General features: G+C 36.0%; 1 protein-coding gene across 1 annotated transcript in view; it reads right to left on the bottom strand.

Moving 5' to 3' along the window:
• The window catches only part of LOC100892979, a 28409-nt gene extending 7293 nt beyond the window's left edge, over positions 1-21116 (bottom strand). The window contains exons 1-14 of the mRNA XM_030980777.1: positions 21024-21116; positions 19981-20262; positions 18448-18708; positions 17229-17363; positions 15783-15932; positions 14458-14586; positions 12968-13135; positions 12215-12343; positions 8980-9249; positions 7906-8048; positions 6622-6808; positions 4194-4365; positions 1469-1554; positions 346-611 (exon numbers count right to left, since the gene is read on the bottom strand). Coding sequence (XP_030836637.1) covers positions 346-611; positions 1469-1554; positions 4194-4365; positions 6622-6808; positions 7906-8048; positions 8980-9249; positions 12215-12343; positions 12968-13135; positions 14458-14586; positions 15783-15932; positions 17229-17363; positions 18448-18708; positions 19981-20262; positions 21024-21093 — 2448 coding nt within the window. The 5' untranslated portion in view covers positions 21094-21116. The remainder of the gene's footprint in view (positions 1-345; positions 612-1468; positions 1555-4193; positions 4366-6621; positions 6809-7905; positions 8049-8979; positions 9250-12214; positions 12344-12967; positions 13136-14457; positions 14587-15782; positions 15933-17228; positions 17364-18447; positions 18709-19980; positions 20263-21023) is intronic.
• Positions 21117-21501: the final 385 nt, after the last annotated feature.

Genomic DNA, 21501 nt, shown 5'->3' with positions numbered 1-21501 from the left:
TATTCATACAAGATATTTCTATATTCCTCTAACAAATAATTATGTAATCATTTCTGTTATGCTAAACAGTATGCTCATTTCTGTTATATCATTATGTTTATTATTGTCCGTCATTGTTTATATTATGTGAAAAGAAATTTAAAAAAAATTCGCTCTGTATAGAGCTACTACTACTACTACTACTACTACTACTACTACTACATGTGTGTCAAAAATCTCATAACAATTTGATAAAAGAACAATCTACAAATTTCACAAGTAAAGATGACAGTTGTCTCATTTTAACTCTTTTACACAATGAAAACCTTCTTTGCCTACAAACAATTCACTGATTCTGATACTCACCGCCCATTCATCTTCAAATGCCCGAGATCTGCGATTATTTTGCACATAATCAGCAAAGTCTGCTACAATGATAGGTCTCTGGCTATGTGATGCAGGTCGCAGGGCAGTAGGAGGGGGCGCCTCACAGGAACCAGGGACCTCAGGAGGTGCTGATAGAGGATGAGAAGGGGCTTTCCCCTTTTTTTCCTTGTTCATTTTGGAATCCGTCTCATCACCGGCAGCAGTCAGGTAAGTCTTTTCTTCATATGCTTCATTATGGTTCTCTGCTGTCATAGATATTGAAGAGAATACTTCAATTTGAATGTTCAAGTGTTTATGAAAAATGTAATAAAAGGGCAAAATCCAATATTGATATAAAAGCACTACATGTCAAACAGGAAAAAATGGCTCATCGATTCCATGCAATTATCATTATGGTTCTCTGCTGTCATAGTTTGAATGTTCAGTTTGAATATTCAAGTGTTTATGAAAAATGTCATAAAAGGGCAAAATCCAATATTGATATAAGAGCACTACATATTAATTAAGATAAATTGGCTCATCGAATCCTTGCAATTTTCATTTTGGGAGAATATCAGCTATTGATGTTTCATGCAAAGTGTGATATTTACTGAACTGATCGGGCCCAAGAAAATGAGGCCATCAAAACTGTTGTCATAAAGACAGCCTGTATCTTATACAGTAGGTTGCGGATGCACCATATGAGAGAGAAGGAGGATTGACGAGTCCTGAAAAGGACTCTCTGTAATCTTTCTTGAGGGTGTGTAGTCCTGAAAAGGACTGTTGGTGTAGTCTTGAAAAAGACTGTTGGTTATCTTTCTTAGCTTATAGTTCTAAGGAGAACTATAGCGCTTGGAGAGGATGGGCGGCGGGAGTGGCTCGACGTTTCGAACAGGTTGACTATACGTTGAGGTTACACTCCTGACAACGGATAGTCAAACTGTTCAAAACGTTGTACTGTATAACTACATCACCATGCAAGCCGATACTTACGAGCAGCATCTAGCTTGTATCTTGCTTTAATACACAGGCAGGCCTAATACAGGTGACTTCAAACAGATTCAGATGCAATATTTCTGTCATTAATTTCTGTTAAAACATAAATTTTGATGAGAATACTTACCTTGTTGTTCATCATTATAATCATTCATAGCTTGGGTTTCCAAGACGATGCGTTCTCTTCTATTGTGGTACATCTTTCGTCTTTTCCTGCATATGGCAAGGAACAACAAATATATGGAAATTATTCACATACTTGAACATATATTCTATTTTTGGAATAATAACCAAATAATAATAATAATCACCAACATCAACCACCACCATCATCATCACCATCATTCTGCTGTGCGACAATTGCTCTGGGTCCATTTCCTGAACTGAATACTGAACTCCAAACCTAGACCCAACACTATACCTTACCCTAATTCAAACCCTAAACCTAACCTAAAACACCATCACAACCCTAACCCTATACCTTTGACAAAATAAGGCTCAGAGAAATTGTTGTAAGAGTAAATATTGGATCACCCATCATCATCATCATCAATCATGTTATCATAATCATTACATAATCAAAAACAACATCATCATTATTGTTCATATCATCATCATCATCATCATACTCCTCATCATCCCTACTACATCTTCACAAACTTTATAATTAATAAGCCAGTTCACAGATACCATCTGAGCATAGACAGATGAAGGTAATTTGTACAAAATAGTTAAACCAACACAGGACAATACTGAATATATGCTCATGAAAGTTATATGATAATAATAATCCATTTTTCTACAGCACATATACCACATTACAAAGTATGTCCCTATGCGCTTATAAAGAAAAGCATAAAGAAAATAGGGTACTGAGTTCCTTTTACTTGTTTACAACAATTGAAATAAATATGTTTCTGGGTGGACTTAAACGTATCTATTGTGTCAATGTAAAGTGATTCTGGGAGGCTATTCCATAAAACTGGGGCAGCATGGGCAAATGAATGTTCACCATATGTGTTTGTCAAAATAGGAGGAACAAAAAATAGATTCTTTTTACATGATCAAAGATTTCTTACTGGTTTATATACAGTGAGTAATTCGTTTAAATAAAGGGGAGCTAATTCATGAAAACATAAAGCTAATAACAATATTTTGAACGGGATGCGATATACTGGACTGGTAACCAATGTAAATTTCGTAAGACAAGGGGATATTGAATCCTGTTTCTTAGAACGTGTAACTAGTCATTGTAACTACCGCGTTAAGGCCGCAGCGCGGTATTAGACCGCACCCTCGATTTTGACATTTCGTAGACAAAAAAAAATTGTTTTGCTTTTTTGCGGACACCATAGGCAGCAAGCCAGATGCCGTCTTACTACAGCTTTTTGTCCGCGTGCAGGCTGCGAGGATTGAGGTTGCTTTGACGATGGCACAAACTTAGATCTAGATCTACCGAAGCTTTTGGTTGGTAAGTTATGAAGTTTATTCACGAGATTGAAAAAACTTCATGTCAACAATCTAACACAAAATTGTCGGTAAGACATGTGTTATTCTAGACAGTTATTCTAGAAATGTCCAGTACCATTCATTGTAGTCCCATATGTACTAGTTTGTAATGTTTTCATGGTTTTGACTCTTGTGGCGCATTGGCCGCACCCAGACTTTTTGATATTTTCTCTTCCAAAAGTACTGCAGCCTTTACGCCGGCAACTACGGTAATCATTTCATTTATGCTACAACAGTACATTCTATGATACAAAGGTGGAAGTATTCTTCCCATGAGGGCAAACAAAATGTATTTAAGAAGCACCTCCATGATATTGGCAGTGAATATTGGAAGTGGCGTGGTCGAGTGGTTTAAGGCACTTGACTGGAGATGCGAAGGTCGAGGGTTCGAATTCCGACACGGCACTAATATCCTTTGGCAAGATATTTACCTGCACTTGCTACTCTTCACCCAGGTGTCAAATGGGTACCCGGTAGGATGCGACTGTCATTGTTGGTCAAACAGCTTTTGAGCGTCAAGTAACGCCTGGCTAGAAATGCTCCCCAGGGAGTGGAGATTGTGCACACAGTGTGTGCGGGCAAGCACTAAATCCAATGACCAGGGTAATAGTATATTTGTAAAGTGCTTAGAGACATTTGTATTAAGCGCTATATAAAAATTCAATATTATTATTATTATTAATATTCTAAAATGAAGGAAATGGGACCTCTCCATATCTATAAGATCTGTGGTTATTTGGAGTCTTTGTACCATGTAGTAACTACAAACTGGTATACTGTATCATCAGAGTATTGAATTGTTACATCTACCCAGTACTTATGTATGGTAGTGAAACATGGACTTTAGCCTCTGATACTAAAACGCATTTGGAAAGTTGCGAAATGTGGTTTTTAAGAAGAATGATGAAAATTCCCTGGACTGACAAAGTTAGTAATGAGGAAGTTCTTACACGAGCTGGAGTGCAAAGGAAAATGATATGTGAGATGTTGATTAGGCAGTTGAAGTTCATGGGTCACATTACACGTAAAGAAGGCCTAGAGAATATTGCTTTGACAGGGAAAATTACGGGAAGAAGGAGCAGGGGAAGAAGGAGGATACTTTGGATGGACAGTCTGCAGAAATTGTTGAAAGAGAGAGGAGTGAAAGAACTGGAAGTGGTACTAATACAGAAGGCTAGGAACCGAGGGTTGTGGAACAGCATGATTGCCAAAGTCAATCGATATGGCACTTAGAGAGAGAGAGAGAGTTTCATCGTTGCCAAAATTATTATTAACACACCATCATCATCATACTCATCAAAATCATCACCATCAGTAACTTCCTACCCACTATCATCTCTTACCTTCTCTGAACCCCAATGGTAACCATGATAAGAACGATGATGATGATGCAGATAACAATGACTACTGGTATGATGATGTACAGGAGTACTTGGTCATTGGTAGGAAGAGCTAATGTCACTCCCGAGGGTGTCGTTGTACTCGCTTCTGGCGTTGGCACTGTTGTCATTAGGGCTACATGTATATGAATAAAGAAATTATGAGTTGAGAATGTTTACCACTCACTATAATAGACTGTAATTCATTCTACATATTAATACCAGGATTTAAGTTCATTGATGACTGATAACCTTTTAAAGATTCGAACATTAGTATTCGTAATTTAACAGCCCTCCATGACTTCAAACTTGCTCTAAAAACCCATCTTTTTCTAAACAGTGCTATTTAATTAGGAAAGTTATAATTTGGAGTACTGTAATACTTTGTGTTGTTTTAATTTACCTGTATTTTAGTTAAGAAAGTGATATGTATCTACATGGTTCAATTTAAATAAGCTATCTATTAATGTAGAAAAAACTGTATATATGTACTTCTATAATTTAAAAAGTAACAAAAACAATGCACATGATCTGGTGGTTAAAATCAACAAACTTGATATAAAACGAGTCTTTTCTACCAAATTTTTAGGTATTGTAATTGATGAAAATTTATCTTGGAATAGCCAAATTCTTGCCGTAACTAATAAGACTTCAAAAGGTGTCGGTATCATTAGCAAACTACGTTATCTCTTACCTAAAGAAATTCTTATTCTACTATATAATACATTGGTTTTGCCTCATCTTAGTTATGGAAATATTGTTTAGGGAATTACATATCCATCAAAGTTAGATAAACTTTTAAAATTACAAAAGAGAGTAGTTAGATGCTGTACTTTATCTGATTTCCATGCACATTCTAAACCTTTATTTCTCAAACTGAAAGTACTTGATATATATCAGCTTAATAAGTATTTAGTAGGATTAATGCTCTTTAGATATGTTTACACATCACTGCCTGAAAATCTGCAAATGCTATTAACTTTTAACAATGAAATCCATAACTATAACACTCGTCATAGAGAGAAATTTCATATATTCAAATGTACAACAAACTTTGTGTCCTTTTCTTTTAAACATACTGTACCTCTTGTCTGGAATGCACTCCCTCAGGAAATATGTCAAACTAGAAATTTTAATGGATTTAAAAGGAAACTCAAATCTTATTTATTAGCGAGTACATAACCCCTGTATACTATTTTATGTGATAAAAAGAATTTCATTTTTTTGTTTTTTGTTCCTTCTTCACTTATATATATATATTTGTTTCGTTTTGTATTGTTTTGTTATTGTCCAGTAAATTATTTATGTACATACATGTAGTTATCTATTGCAAAAATATTTTAATTCAAACCTTTGGCACAGCCTTTGCAGTGACCCAAATTCCATTTGATTTCTTTACCTTTAAATGTACTGATTAGTGACATTCTGATGTTTGTATAACTTGTATTTCTTTTTCTTTTCTTTTTTACACTTGTATTATCTTTTATATACATATATGTTTTTTATTGAATGGAATGAATAAAATCTTGAAATGTTCGATATTGTAATAATTATGTGCAGCGCCATGAGCGTCAGAGCCTGGCGGATACCGGCGCTATATAAATATCCATATCATTATTATTATTATAGGATTTACAATTGTTTGGAGAAAGCAGAGAGTAAAACTGTATCTTAAATGAATATCAGAACCCTGTCCCATGGTGATTATTTAGTTTTCTGAAAGTTTGCCAAGCTAAATATAATATATTCTTAAATTAATGAACTATCACGGTAACCCTAAACAATCAAGGGCTTGTTACGAGATAGATTAGTGCAGCATTTTTCAACCAGGGTGACGCAAGACATCTCTAGGTGTGTCACAAGAGGAATTTTGTTGCAACAAAAAGTTATTTTGGAATAACATCCATTTTGTGAAACACCATATATTAACAGCCGCTAGAGTGTGTAATTTCGTGAAGGAATAGCATTTTAAGATAATAAAGTGTCTTTCTTTCCAACTCGCATTATTTAGAAAACAGGATGACTTCAGGCAGTGAACTATCTATAGTAAATACATCCATATTTTAGCAACAAGGTGCCTAAATATCAATTTATTTGACAGCAACGTACCAAATAAATGTATTTATCTTTTATATCTTTTATACCAAAGTAGCACTTTTGCCATGTTTGGTTCACTCGCTTTCGCTCATTTCTTTTTGCTCACTCGCTTTTCTCACTCGTAAAGGTTATGAATATATGTGTTCGTAGGTGTGTACATGGTACTTGACAAGTTTCAGATTGAAGCACAATCAATATTCTGTGATGAATTTGGGATTGGGATGACGCGAAAAGGGTGACATGACTGAAAAAAGGTTGATATATGCTGGATCAGAGGAGATATCAAGGAACTGACCTGGTAATGTTACTGGTTGTGAGTTGGGGCCTTTAGGTCCCTCTCCCCCTTCTCCTTCTCTCACTGCTGCTACAGAGAAGCTGTATGTGATGCCTGGTGAGAGGTTTATCACAGTGTATTCATAGCGTCCCATCATACCACTCTCATCAGATGATACAAACTCAGCCATCTGCACACTCCCATCAACCTAAAGACATAATAATTATAGTAAATAAATATAGTTTCTATAGTTTCTACATCAATGCATATTTACATATATACTTACCGGATGTGTTTTTAAGGCATCACTGTGTCAATCGGATTGCCAATTTTGATACATCATGTAGGACAGAACGAAATAAGAATTGGCGACAACATGTGTGCACATAAAGATGAGCAATGTAAAGATACCAATTAGCTAATAATCTATATTTATAATCATTTATTCTCTTTAATGTCCTATTTGCAGGCCCAAAAATGAAAAGGTTAAATTCCAACGGCATTTGAAAGATAATACTAATTTAGAACTTCCCTAAAAAAAAAAGGGGGGGGGGGGGCTTGAAAATGTCTTTAAGTGCAAAAAAAAAAAAGGATTATTAGTGGTTGAATCGACTTATAAGTGCTACCAAGTCAGTAAGTAATAGTCTGATTTTCAGACCATTGTACCAAATGGTTGTACGTTTTGTGCTGCGCAATGATTCAATCAGTTTAATTTTGGCCATTACAAGAAGTGGGTTATTGATGTAGACAAATGCTCATGTACCCTTTACAGCTCATTTTATGTATGTTATTACCAAAGAAGAAAAAAGCCAGTCAGTCACTCAATAGTGTCTGACAGTGAAGTCTAGCAAGTAAATGGGTTTCCTTGCATAATTTGAATATTAGGACACTGCTAACGTTTAAATTTCACAGATAGGACATACATGACATATTCCAAATTCTCCAAAGTTCTGCAGAATTTAATGTTGGCTGCAAAAGGGACATAGTATCTTTAATAAAATGTATATCTTTAAAAGTATATGATTTTTGTTTTTCCTTTGTTAAAAAATACCAAAATTATAGTGCAATGGTACTATAGTACAATTTGGAGGAAGGCAGAGTATAATGAATTTCCAAACAAAAAGTTGATATAAAGATACAATATGGAATATATATATGAACATTGCTCATACTCCTTTACCGTTAACCTATAGAATGCCAGGTAAAAAAATAATCATTTACCGGTAAGTTTATACATTGACACACTTTTACATTGATTCAATTTATGCATAGGAATAAATAAGTGAAATAATAAGCCTCACTCACATGATAATATACGATGTATCCAACAATCGGACCCTCTCCCGCATCTAGTGAATCATTATCTGCTTTCCAACCAAGCCAGTCAATAGTAGCATTCTCATTAGCATAACTAAGAACAGAGGGAGGCATCGTCAATGTTGGAAGAGCTGAAAGTAAAAATAAGTAGATAAAGTAAAGATATACATGTACACCTGTATGTAGCATGTATCGAACAGGCGATCGCACGGCCTTACCATGGCCATGTATGCAGCAGCAGTGTAACTGGCAATACGCGGTAAATCTATGCAAAAAAGCGAATACAAATTTGCTACTCGAACATGCAGCCATTCAACACACCCAATAAGGGAACTCTCGAATTGGGGCACATGGCAAAACAAGACAAATTTGGCTTTAAAAAAAATATTTGGTCATTCAGAATTTTGAGGTTTTAAAAATTCAGAAAATTGGAACAGTTGGCATGAATGCACTAATTTCAGAGGAGGATCCTCAATACATATTCCCAATGATGTGTACTGTTTAAATTGCAATCAAATTTATGTCATTGGGGACATAAGCTGGATTTCGGAACTCATGCAATCTGAATAAGTATCTATTTTAATGGAGAAAAAAAAGTTAATTTTAAAAGTGAGAAATAATCTCAAAAAAAGCAATCAGTACATGTTGATGTCATTTACATTTTGCTCAATATGATACACCAGAAATCTCTCAAGTTCTTGGGCATCTAACTACAAGACAGTACAATATATTACAAAACGTTTTGAGGGGAAAGTGTGGACAAGGTATTTGTTATAGAATAAAGTTTTGAAAATTGATTTTACCAAAATATTCAAGAGGAACTCCCGAAGAAGCAGACAATCCACCAGTAGATATATTGCAAAACGTTTTGAGGGGGAAATGTGGACAAGGTACAATGTATTCGTTATAGAATAAAGTTTAGAAAACTGATTTTACCAAAATATTCAAGAGGAAATCCTGAAGAACCAGACAATTCACCAGTAGATATATTACAAAACGTTTTGAGGGGAAAATGTGGACAAGGTATTCGTCATAGAATAAAGTTTTGAAAATTGATTTTACCAAAATATTCAAGAGGAACTCCTGAAGAAGCTGACTGTCCATCAGTAGAGACTTCACAGTAGATTACAGTCTCTCCATTAGTAACTATAAACGTCACATTGAAGAGGTTTCCAACCATCTCAATGTCGGTGGAGTTTACCGGAGGACCATCAGCTGCACCAGGCCTGCCCGACACGGTCAAGGAAGACATGCTCTCGGGAGACTGGAATACACACATCACACTAACAGGTTGACCTTGGTTGACCTTCTTATAGGATGAGTGAACAACACCTGTAATGTAGAGAAATAACATGGAAAGTATTATCTACACATCAAAGCTCATTAAAAATAATAATAATAATAGTGGGTTCTTGTATAGCGCTCATGTCAGTCAGATTTGACCCTCCTGGCGCTCCAGATTATTACCCTGGCTTTAGCACGGCTGCCATACGGCGCTCTAGCATTTCAGACCGAAGTTGCAAAATAACCCTCTATTTTAACTAGCCTGATCTCAAATTAGCCAGCTAATTTGAGTCTTCATCAGCTACAAACTCTACACTTTAGATGTTTAAACAGTTTGCTTTGCTCTTTGCATTAAAGAGAAGGTTGAGTTCTGGGAAGAGGTGAAAAATAATTTGTGAGCATTACTCATTCTTATTATGCAAGTGTGGAAGAACATCAGTTAAGACATGTTCCCTGAAAAGCATGGCTCTTCAAATGCCTTTATATTCTAAATATGCATGTAACATCGTAAAAATCGGGGGCCGGCTTTTTACGCCACGTGTTCGTGTAGTCCCATTTACATCTTTCTGTGCAAGTGTTTGTAACTTTACCAAGACTTGGCCAAATTTCTTATCATTTTGATGATTCCAGAACCTTGCAATACACACAAATTCTTATATGCTGGATGATCAACCTTTTCTGGTCGGTTCCACACCGTTTCTTTCACAATGCAATCGCATGACCAGAACTCAACTTCATCTTTAAACTACAGTGTATCATTCAATAATATCACTAACATGAAAGCAATTTTTTTTTAATAACTTAAAAGAGAACATTTGTTTAAATAAAAATTAAAAGAAATATCCCTGACCTTTTCAGTGTTTATAATACCGTAAGAGGATTCTAATTCATTTTACATCCTGAGAATGGGATATTTTACATGTATTTTGTATGTTTTAGTTTTTGATACTAGTATAACAATCATCCTTTACCACTATCTGTATTAGGAGGCTGTTTAAAAAAAAAGATTACAATGTAACGTTTCTTTTACAAGTTTCACAACTCAAAACTTCTTAACGATCTTAAATTAACATTTTTTTAAATTTATTTAATTTGTTGACCGATTGACCAATTGATGGATGGATGGATGGATGGATGAATGAATTAATTGATTGATTTTTACTCTTGCTGTGCCTATACCACAGATGACAAACAGTATAGGTTTCATGTTAAGTAGATTGCACATTGCTCTAAATAATTGAGAATATTTTTTGGTTTTCGTACATAAATTACTGAAAGTAGAAAGTTGCTCAATTCTCATGACGGCAATGACGATGGATTTTGGTTTTAAATTACTAACGTTATTATAAGGGTGTAGACAGTTTGAAGTGGATTTGGTATACTTTATCGAAGGCCACATAAAATATTTACCTTGTCTATTTTGTAGATACATTAACACAGAATTAATGAAAAAAAGAAGAAAGATATCCTCATCTTTGTACATAAATTTCTGAAGATAAGGAAGTTGTTCAATTCTCATTACGGCAATGACGATGGATTTTTGGTTTTAAATTACTAATGTTATGATAAGGGTGTACTCAGTTTGAAGTGGATTTGGTATACTATATTGAAGGCTGTATCAACTATTATCTTGTCTATGATCGAGATACAATTACACATAATTAAAGAGAATTAAAAAAATAAAAAATTCCCTTTTTTGTACATAAATTTCTGAAGGTAAGGAAGTTGTTCAATTCTCATTACGGCAATGACGATGGATTTTTGGTTTTAAATTTCTGATGTTATTATAAGGTGTAGTCAGTTTAAAGTGGATTTGGTAAACTATATCGAAATCAAATATTTACCGTGTCTATTTTTTGAAATACAATAACACGGAAGGTAAAAAAAAGAGTAAGCAAATAAGTTAATGTTTTCAATAAACTTTGTGTGCGTGATATAAGTGAAAAACCTGCTAAAAGATGTTAGGAACACGCTTTAAAAGAAAATGATTTTATTCTCAGTGTCCTGTTGATGATATATCTTTTGAAGGTTCTCTGAATAGTGCTTTTAAAAAGGCTTCAAATTATTTTCATTTTCATGCTTATTGTCTTCACAAATTAATCCTTTTGTGATAATTTGAAAATTGGCACATTTACAACCATTAACCCTATTTAGCCTGGGGGGGGGGGGGGGCCTTTAGAAGCCCCCCCCCTCGACATTTTTCTCGATAATTTTTTAACGCAAGAAAATCTTGCACTGAAATTTTGTGACTTTTTTCTTTCGAGTCTTGCGCATCTTTTAAAAGAAATTTTTTGAAAATCGGACCTACCATTACAAAGTCACGTGTCCTTTTGTATTTGCATGTCAGCCCGAAAATCGCTCATTTTTGTGATTTGTGTACAAAACATGTGGAAATCTCATTTTTCAAATAAAGAGATAAAACATTGGTTATTTGGTCTTGTTTATAGTTTAGGTGTTTATTTTGAGGTCAAAATAGTTGAATTATAGTTGGAAATGAAATAAAACAACAAAAACAATAAAATACATAAGTTTAAAAAATGGTTTTTAATTTTTTGTGTTGTATTATTATTCCAAATGGTCTAACAAATATATGTAGTGACAAAGAATGCTGAAATATGAATAATGTCTGATTTATGGGCAAAAATGTGAATTTCATGACCTTATTTGCATAAATTACCATAAATATGCAAATGAGTGAATTTTTCAAAAAATTGAAATTACCATAGTATTCTATACACTTCACTTGACACGTTTGCAAATTTTCGCGGCGATCGGTCGTTTCACGGCCGAGATCATAGGGGGGGGGGGGGGGGGGAGGGGGCCTTAGAAGCCCCCCCCCCACCCCCGGGCTATGCAGTTTCAAAATAGCCCGGGCTAAATAGGGTTAAGGCCTCTCAATGTAATGTAAAAGGAATTCATTTCATGTCAATCAAAGTTGAAAATGAGGAACTACTTATCGATGCCAAGATATGAATCGCTGATGTGATGCCGAAGATGAAGGACTGTGTCTTACCTGTTTGACATGCCGGTCCTATCCATTCTGATTGACATCTCACTGCACATTCTCCAGTTACATCATCACATGACGAGGCACCACCCCGACAGTGACAGGTCTTACTACAATTCCCAAAGCACCCCTCATCTGAGGAAGAAAAAAAAAGATAGACAAATATCAAAAATAGGAGTACAATACGCCTCTAAGATATAACATAAGCTACATGTACAAGAATAATATGCATACAATATAGAATGATGTATCAACTTTAAAAAAGAATGTGCTATTCCTTTTAGAAATAACATCCCGTCAAAACTTTAAAGAGGCTTATTTTAAATAACATGAAATGTACTCTGAAATTAGGAGGCGGAACTGCATCCCCATTTTATTTAATTTTATTTCATTTTTTCATTTTTTCATTTTCCTTTCCTTCTTGATGTTCTACTGGCGCTGGGCTTTATCATAGTGACACCCAGTACACCTAGATGAGTGCAGGGAACTATGTCATACAACTTGTTATCAAAAACAAATGCATGACTTCAGTAGCTTATAACAGTTATTGGAACTTGTTCTTGATAACAAGTTTTATTAAACACACACCAGATAAATAATGTGGTGTTGATTTCATTTCTATTCTGAATGGTTGGTGTAAAGCAAATTAAAGCCATTTACTACTGACTTTTCTCATTCTCCAAGGCTAAACCCATGGACCACATGGTTCCCAGTGGAATTAGGTTAATCCCAATTCTGACCAGGAGAGAGAGAACTTACATGATTGACAGTCAGCGAGTTGAACTTGATTAGAAGCATAGCCAGGCATACATAGTCCTCCAGTATTGTAACAGTTACCAGTTGTTTTATCACAAGCTCCATTGTCTAAACAGTGACACAGATCTGTACAATTCACCCCATAGTAGCCCTCAGGACATGTTGCAGGAACTGTCAATACAACATGGAAAGTGTTAGTATTAGTCTTCAGGAACTAGCTGCAACCACTATGAACATGATGGACAAAGAAAGAGGACAAAATATACAGTTCCTCATTCTACCCTCAACAATTGCTGTGGTAGACAAAGGAACATCCCTTCACTGCTATTATGTAAAAATTAGTAGAACAGGTGAATATGCATGTGACACCTGTTCTACACATTTTTACGTAATAGCAGTGAAGGAATGTTCATTTGTCTACCACATCAATTGTTGAGGGTAGAATGAGGAATTGTATATTTTGTCCTCTTTCTTTGTCCATCATGTTCCTAGTGAACAGTGACTTCTAAGATGAAAACAGTCTTCAGGAACTACATGTACTGGAAGACAGACATATAGATTCAATACAGTCTGGGAAACACAGGGATGAGACAGAGAAATTCCCCAAAAGGAGGAAGATTAAATAGGGGTCTGGGGGCAATGCTCCTGGCGGGGGTTCGGGTTAGGGTTAGAGTAAGGGTTAGAAGAAGAAAAAAACAGTCTTGAAATCATCCCTGCAAACATCAAAGTAGCAGACTAATTTGGTAAGAAATTTGGAATGCTCAAGCACCCAAGCCTACTCTTTGCTAGACCCAGGTCTTGACATCAAAAGGGCATAAGTATACAACAGCCCCTATATTTTTCAGTTTCAGTTTCAGTTTCAGTTTATTTTCATATTTCACATGTTGTATAATACATCATTACATTTGACATGTTACATTTTTGTAATCATTTTTGGATGCATTTATACAAACAAAAAGAATAATACATAACACTAAGTTAAATAAAGGAAGAAATATGACGGAGCCTAAAGAGAAAGCAATGCTCTTCAATACAGAAGTTGACATTGAAACAGGGGCTCCATACTGTACGAATGCACATCGACACTAAATAATTCAATCTGTACCAATTGTGAAACAAGTCCATGTATACAGTATGTAGTTCATGATAAAATGCTCGACTCAATGATAGGCAAATCTCATATGCCCGAATTCACAAAGGAGGTTTACATTTAACCCATGGTTTAAACCCCCATTTACACAACCCATTGTTTAAAAGTTAGTGCAAAATAAGCGTACCTTGCCTTGTGCAAGTCTAATATTGGACCTCTTGACTGTGTTGGGCTTATTTTGCGCTAATTTTAAACCATGGGTTATGTAAATGAAGATTTAAACCATGGGTTAAATGTAAACCTCCTTGGTGAATTCGGGCCATAACGTTTCTTCAGCTCCGCTCGCCATTCATATACACATAATATTTGTGTTCATTGTACTGGATGGATTTGAGATAGTTACCCTGACAATTTGATCCAGACCATCCATCTTCACATTGACCGTCAGAGCATTGACCAGTAAACCTATCACATGATGCAACACAGTGACAGCTCTCACTACAACCAGCTCCAAACATACCAGCAGGACATGCTGCAAGAAAATATCATAATATACACCAGAGCCCCGTTTCACAAAACTTGTCATCAGTGACAAATGACAGTTTTTGTTATAAGCTACTGAAATCCTTGCTTCTGATTGGTTATCAGCAGATTTGTCACTGATTTTTGTCATTTGTCATTGAAAAAAGGCTTTGTGAAAGGGGTCCCAGAGGATCATGAGGGTGAAATCATTCTCCTCCTCCTTCTTATTCCTCTCCATCTTCTCCTGAACACCATCATTATTATCATTATAAAAGGGGATTTGTTTTGTTTGTTATGCAGTTATTAAAGGGGAATTAACCTCGAATACATGTTAAAGATAAAGTTGAGTTCTGTTCATGTGATTGCATTGTGCATGAAAAGGTGTGGAATGGATTAGAAAAAGCTGATCATGTAGCATGTAAGTATTGGTGTGTAGCCTACTGCAAGGTTCTGGAGTCATCAAAATCGTAATAAATTTGGCCTAGTCTTGGTAAAGTAGCAAGCACTGTACACAGAAAGATGTATATGGGACTACACAAATCATGTCGGGCTACCTACCTTGATTTCCTTATCTTTCTATGCTCATTACTCGGTCATTTTACATCTTCTTCCAAAATTGTTTGGCAAATGACATTTTTTGTAATCTTGTACATAATACATTCAGTGTAAGTTTCGTTTGATTCTGTGAGAATGTTTTTTTTTTACCAGAACTCAATTTTATCTTTAATTTCAGTTTGTAGGCTACTTTACCGGTATTTAAAATATTATCTGAAAAATATAAAACATCGTACATTTGACGAAAGAGAGGACGTAACTTTCCTCCAATGTACATTTACACATTCAATGACGAGATAAATTATCCATAAACCAAGTAATGTCTATTTCATTCTGCCATGTATCTGAGCAATAACAACAGCAAATAAGAAAATGTCTGTGCACATGCTATTGTTCTCTTACTGGCCCCCTATGATCAAAATAGCAATTATAAAATGAAACATCAAATAACCCTCCTACATGGATTTAGAAACTAGAACATAGTCATGTAGTTGTCACCTTTTCCAAGAGATTACAGATACATACATGTACAATGCATATTAAATATTTTAAGATCAATATTTGTCATTTGCTTTATTAAAGATGACTTTAGAACAGTTCATTGATATGTAGATTGATAAAAAATATTAGCTGAAAGTTGCTTGTACTCACCTGAGTTACAGTTGTTTCCAGTAAATCCTGAGAGACAATTACATCCATACGGATCAGGAAGACATGCATGACTACCAGCACACACAGCTAATGCATTGCCTTCTCCACAGGATTGACTACAGTCCCAACCAAACTTAGACTCACCACAACCTCAAATAAAAGATACAAATTGTGAAAACAATCAGATTGCCTAACAATAAACAAATTAATCTGTATTGTTCAAGTAACTTTATGAAAAAAAATTACAAATAAACTAACACATTGCCAGATTTATGCAAAAAAATTATTTCTTAAAAACAACCTTGAAAATATAAACTAAATACTTGTTTCTAATTTCTATTTCATTAAATAAAATCTAGTTTTAGTTTGTCCAGACATAGTACATCATGAATATTCTCAGTTGGATGTATCACCTTCATGTAGGGCAGAGAGGGTGGGGCATCAACATAAATCATAGCACAAGTCCGAACCATGTAAACAAGAAAGTACATCCATGTGCATACATGCCAACATTTGAAAATCAGAAATCTGTACAAATTATGCTATTTTCAAAAAAAAGAGGAACAATCCTAACTCTCCTATTCAATACTACAGACAAATTTGTACAGGAAGAGGAACACCTGCATTAAAATGATAATTATCTTCTCCCAAAAAGAGGAATGTTCCTCTTTAATCTGAACAGTTGGCATGTATGCATGTGTACCACTCACTATACATGGTAGAGAGAGAGAGAGAGACATGTGCAAATCATACAATCCCTTGTTCAAGGACATCAACAAAGGATTAAAACTGGATATTAGAAAGGGTACCAATAATAACTACATTTAACAATATATGTTGCAAAGGAATGTCAAATCAGCTGCAATGTGTGCAACTCTGTATACAAGAAGTATGTAATCATACAGGAAACATAGTATATTACAAATGGTGCCCTACATGTATCTAAGGGCATAAAACTTTTCCTTTTTTTGTAATCAGTGGTATTGCATTTTATGGTCATTCAGGAAGGAAATAAACTTGCAATAATCTAGAAGCACTCAGCTTATTACATTTTCATTTAAAGGTTATCAACATTATATATTGCATTTGCATTTTATGGTCATTCAGGAAGGAAATAAACATGCAATAATCTAGAAGCACTCAGCTTATTACATTTTCATTTAAAGAGAATCAACACTAGTGTGGCTATGAGGGATTATAAACCACACAGCGAGGTCACTGACAGGTGGCTATCTCACCAACTCAGCTCTCAAATAACATAAGAAATAGAGGATCATGGGGAACTAACAGGCACCGATTGGGGAAGTTTTCTATATAGAGGGAGCAAGTAGCTACAAGTAGGACAGTGGGGCTTTAACATGACCATGTACATGTACATGCATCTGGATGTAAAAACAAGTTACTATGATTTTTTGTTTCCATCAAACAATTTCTTGTTGTCATTACCTGTTAGACAGTTAGGTCCATCGAAGCCTGGGGCACATATACATTCCCCAGTTACATCACTACACACACCTCCATTGTAGCAGTTAGGACATACAACATTACATGAAGGTGCACTGTAATAACCAGCTGGACAAGCTGAAAAATAAAATGAAAATACAATGTTAAATCACTAGTATCAATTCTGTTGAAATTCTGGTTTCAAGCAATTTACATTGCAGTGAACATATATTTATACTGGCATAATGTCAAATTTCATATTTTAGACAAAAAGAAACTGGCCATTTTCTCCATCTATTTATTCTTTTTTTAATATAATACATATACATGAAATGTTTCAACAGAAACAATGTTTGAATCAAGATGAAAAAGGCACAAATTGTAATGCCTCTTTTTTTCAGACCCTAATTTTTTCACAAATATTTTCCACAGCTCTATCAGAGCTTTTCTGAGCTAATGACTCACTGTCCTTCAGTGTATTTGGTTTTCAAAAGTGAGTCGAGTGACACTATAATGCCTAAAAAAAGAAGATGTTCTATTGCCCTTTAGTTGCCAAAACATGGGTTGGTCAGTCAGAAATTGTTTTCCTTTTTTTCTTCATTTTTTTCCTTCCTCTTTGGGCTGATATTTCTCAGTTTTTAATACTTGAATACATATTTTTAATTCTTGAAACATTTATTTTTTTTAACTGTAAAAAAAGATTTTTTTTTTTTAAAGCCTACCATAGATTTGAAGATTTTGATTTGAAGGGTCGGTTGCAAAGTGCAATACAACATCTTTTCTTGTTAAAGATAAAGATCAGTTCTGGTCATGTGATTGCATTGTGAAAGAAACGTTGTGGAATCGACCAGAAAAGGTTGATCATCTAGCATATAAGTATTGGTGTGTACTGCAAGGTTCTGGGATCATCAAAATGATAAGAAATTTGGCCCAGTCTTTGTAAAGTTACAAGCACTGTACACAGAAAGATGTATATGGGACTACGCACACGTGCGTGACACGTGCGTTTATCTCTCAGTTACCAATAGATAAACTAATTTACCAAATATATCAATTAGTACCGGTAGGCGGTTTTCCAGCAAAATTGTTATCATCATGTATTAGTCAAAACATATTCTTTCACATGATTGGTAATAAGAGCTTCTGTATCATTTTTTTGAAATTGGGGCGTTTCCAATACTGGTCTTTGCCTTTAAGGCTTAAGAACAAAAAGACTGGATACCTCTAATAATAAGTTTGATAAGACTGTATCTGAGTAGCATTCTCTGGCCTGTCTGGAAGGTGCCATAATAATCAGCATCCTCTGGTCGTATGTCTACTATAGTGTATGAAAGACCACCCATCTGAACAGATGTGAAGTCTGAGAAGCGTTGCCATTCCACCCCACTCTCATTCGCACCAACAAGATTCTCCACCGACAGTGTGATGGTGTCTCCTATGTTAGCTCTCACTGTTACACGTCCTCCGGAGGGCTCAAAGTCCCCTGGGGAAACACAATTATACATTGAAAAATAGTAAGTTTTTGAGGGATATTAGAATACATGTCACAAACCTAATTCACACATGAGGACATTAGAGTCCCATATCAACCAACATGATGAGCCAGTCAATACAGTCGAGCTTGCTTTAGTGACCACCTGTCTACAAAGACCACTTTTAGTGTTACCCCTTGAAAATGGTTTCTCATTGACAAATGTACTAACGGAACTTGTCTACGGCGACCACCTGTCTACAAAGACCACTTTTTGTGTTTCTCTTGGGCGGTCGCTAGATACAAGTTTGACTGTACCATCATTGATCATCATTGTAAATTCATCGCTATGAATACTCATAAATTTGACCTAGGAGTACATTCCACTGTACAGGATGCATGTATGTTGGTTATATTCCATCTAATGAAATACTTGCATGTTTTCATGGATGATTGAACATCAAAGATTTAAAGGGCCATGTCGAAGTCTCTTTGTACCATGTTTGGGCCGATGCCATGGAATTTACGCTAAAATCCTTATTAAAACTTGAACTTCATTTATTCATCTGTCTTTCCAAATAACAATAACAACAATTACAGTAACAACATTACTACTACTACTACTTCTATACTACTACTACTACTACTATTATTACTACTACTACCACCACCATTACCACCACCACCACCCCCACCACCACCACCCCACCACCACTACCACCACCACCACCACCACCACCACCACCACTACCACTACCACCACCACCACCACCAGCACCACTACTCCTCCTACTACTACCTCCACCACCAACAACACTACCACCACCACTACTACTACTACTACCTCCACCACCATTCCCACTACCACCATTGCCACCACCACCACCACCACCACCACCACCACCACAACCACCACCACCACAACCACCACCACCACCACCACCACCACCACCACCACCACCACTACTACTACTACTACTACTACTACCTCCACCACCATTACCACCACCACCACCACCACCACCACTACTACTACTACTACCACCAGGAATTTATGGACAGTTGGACAGTGTCTTTATTAATCATTATTATTATTTTCTGCTGTCGGGGGGGGGGGGGGGGGACTATTTATGAAAAGTACAATTAAAAGTTCCCCCCTCCCCACCACTACGCCAGTGGTGGCAGGTACATAATGTACTCAAACCTTGTATCTTATAATCCACCATCCAGTGGCTTATTATCCACAAGACTACAAAGGTCTATATAGAGAAAAATCTGACTTACTATTGGAAGCATGAATGATAATGGTTGAATCTTGACCATCTCCAGTAGTGTCCGTACCACGGAATGCTCCCACTGCATTGTTATTGTTTGTGCTTAGAAAGTTAAGTGTTGCTTGGTCATATCCATAATTCAATGTAGACAGGTTCTCCAATAAGGGATTGCTGCCTAGCTTGACAGCTCTTATAACAGTGGAAGTTCCAGAGTTTGTAAGGAAGGCAAACCTCGCTTCCTGGCCAGCTCCATAGGGTGTAGAAGTAACACCTATAATAGAAATGCTTTGAACTGCAGAAGAAAAAAAAAAGTAGAATATAAAATATATAAATATAAATCATTTCAAAACATTATCACTTCATTTATATCAAAACTGCAATAGATTTTTACCTTTTCAGTTTTCCTAAAAAAGCATTGTGAGCTGATTCCTAGTGGTCGATGTACTTAATCGGTGAGCAACTACTAGAAAAATAATAAGCGAATCCATCAATATGAGAGTGGTTAAACCTATTCCCACCAGACCCCCGGACAACAATCAGCCTCAAGACAGGACCAGGATTGATCTGACATCCATGACAAAGATGTATGAATTGACGGCACGCTAGTGTAGACAAGTGAATAACTGAGCATTGGATTTTTAAAAATAAAATTGCCTGAACAAAAGGCTCTTATCTGATTACTAGTGATACATACATCTATTGTTGAATGCAAAATCAGAAAACAAAAGTACAAAACTAAACATCAAGACCCACTAGTAACTACTTTTAGTTCTATACTACCCCCTACAAGTACAAGGCTACATGTAATAACTCCAGCAGAGCAGTGCAGGGCCAGGGAGCTCCGCCGCCACCATCGGCGTCGGAGCTCCCTGGAGTTACCCTACATGAGATCTAACCTTTGGGACCGTGCCGTAGCAATCGCCACTGGTTGTTGAAATTTCTGTTGCGCCATTACATATAACTCTCTGAATTTCAGTGAAAAAACGACAAAATCAACTTAGATTAAACTATGTGTGAACACTCTTTTAATACAAATTTGTTTATGAAGTTTACCTGGTACAAAGAACATCCAACTGCTCGAAATCAGTAAAAATATCACCCGGAAACGGAATACCACTTCCATGATTTTAGATACATTGTCCGTAATTGAAAATGAAGTAACTCGAGATTCAGCTATAGCAGGGCCATGGGAAGGGGGGTGGGGGGGGGGGGGGGGGGGGGGGGGGGTCACTCGCATACACAAATGCTTCCCATATCAACCAACCTTTGAAATATCGAAATGGAACCCTAATGGCGTATCGCACCTTTTCTGAAATGACCCTTTTTTAAAGAAAATGTCGGCGATACTGAACCTGTGAATCTGAAAAGGTCCCCTTTTTCGGTTTGTGCGATCAAACTTCGACGCCGTCGTATAAACACCATTTCGACGCTTTTTCTGGACGCGGGTGCGTAGCCAGTCATGTAGGGAGTGACCCTACAAATTCGGATGATGGTGATATTGACAAAGCAAAATATGATGATGATGATGATG

Source organism: Strongylocentrotus purpuratus, unplaced genomic scaffold (assembly GCF_000002235.5).
Source record: "Strongylocentrotus purpuratus isolate Spur 01 unplaced genomic scaffold, Spur_5.0 spur5_contig_820, whole genome shotgun sequence".
Taxonomy (NCBI): domain Eukaryota; kingdom Metazoa; phylum Echinodermata; class Echinoidea; order Camarodonta; family Strongylocentrotidae; genus Strongylocentrotus; species Strongylocentrotus purpuratus.
Note: the sequence above shows the minus strand (reverse complement) of the source record. Positions and strands in the feature narration are given on the sequence as shown.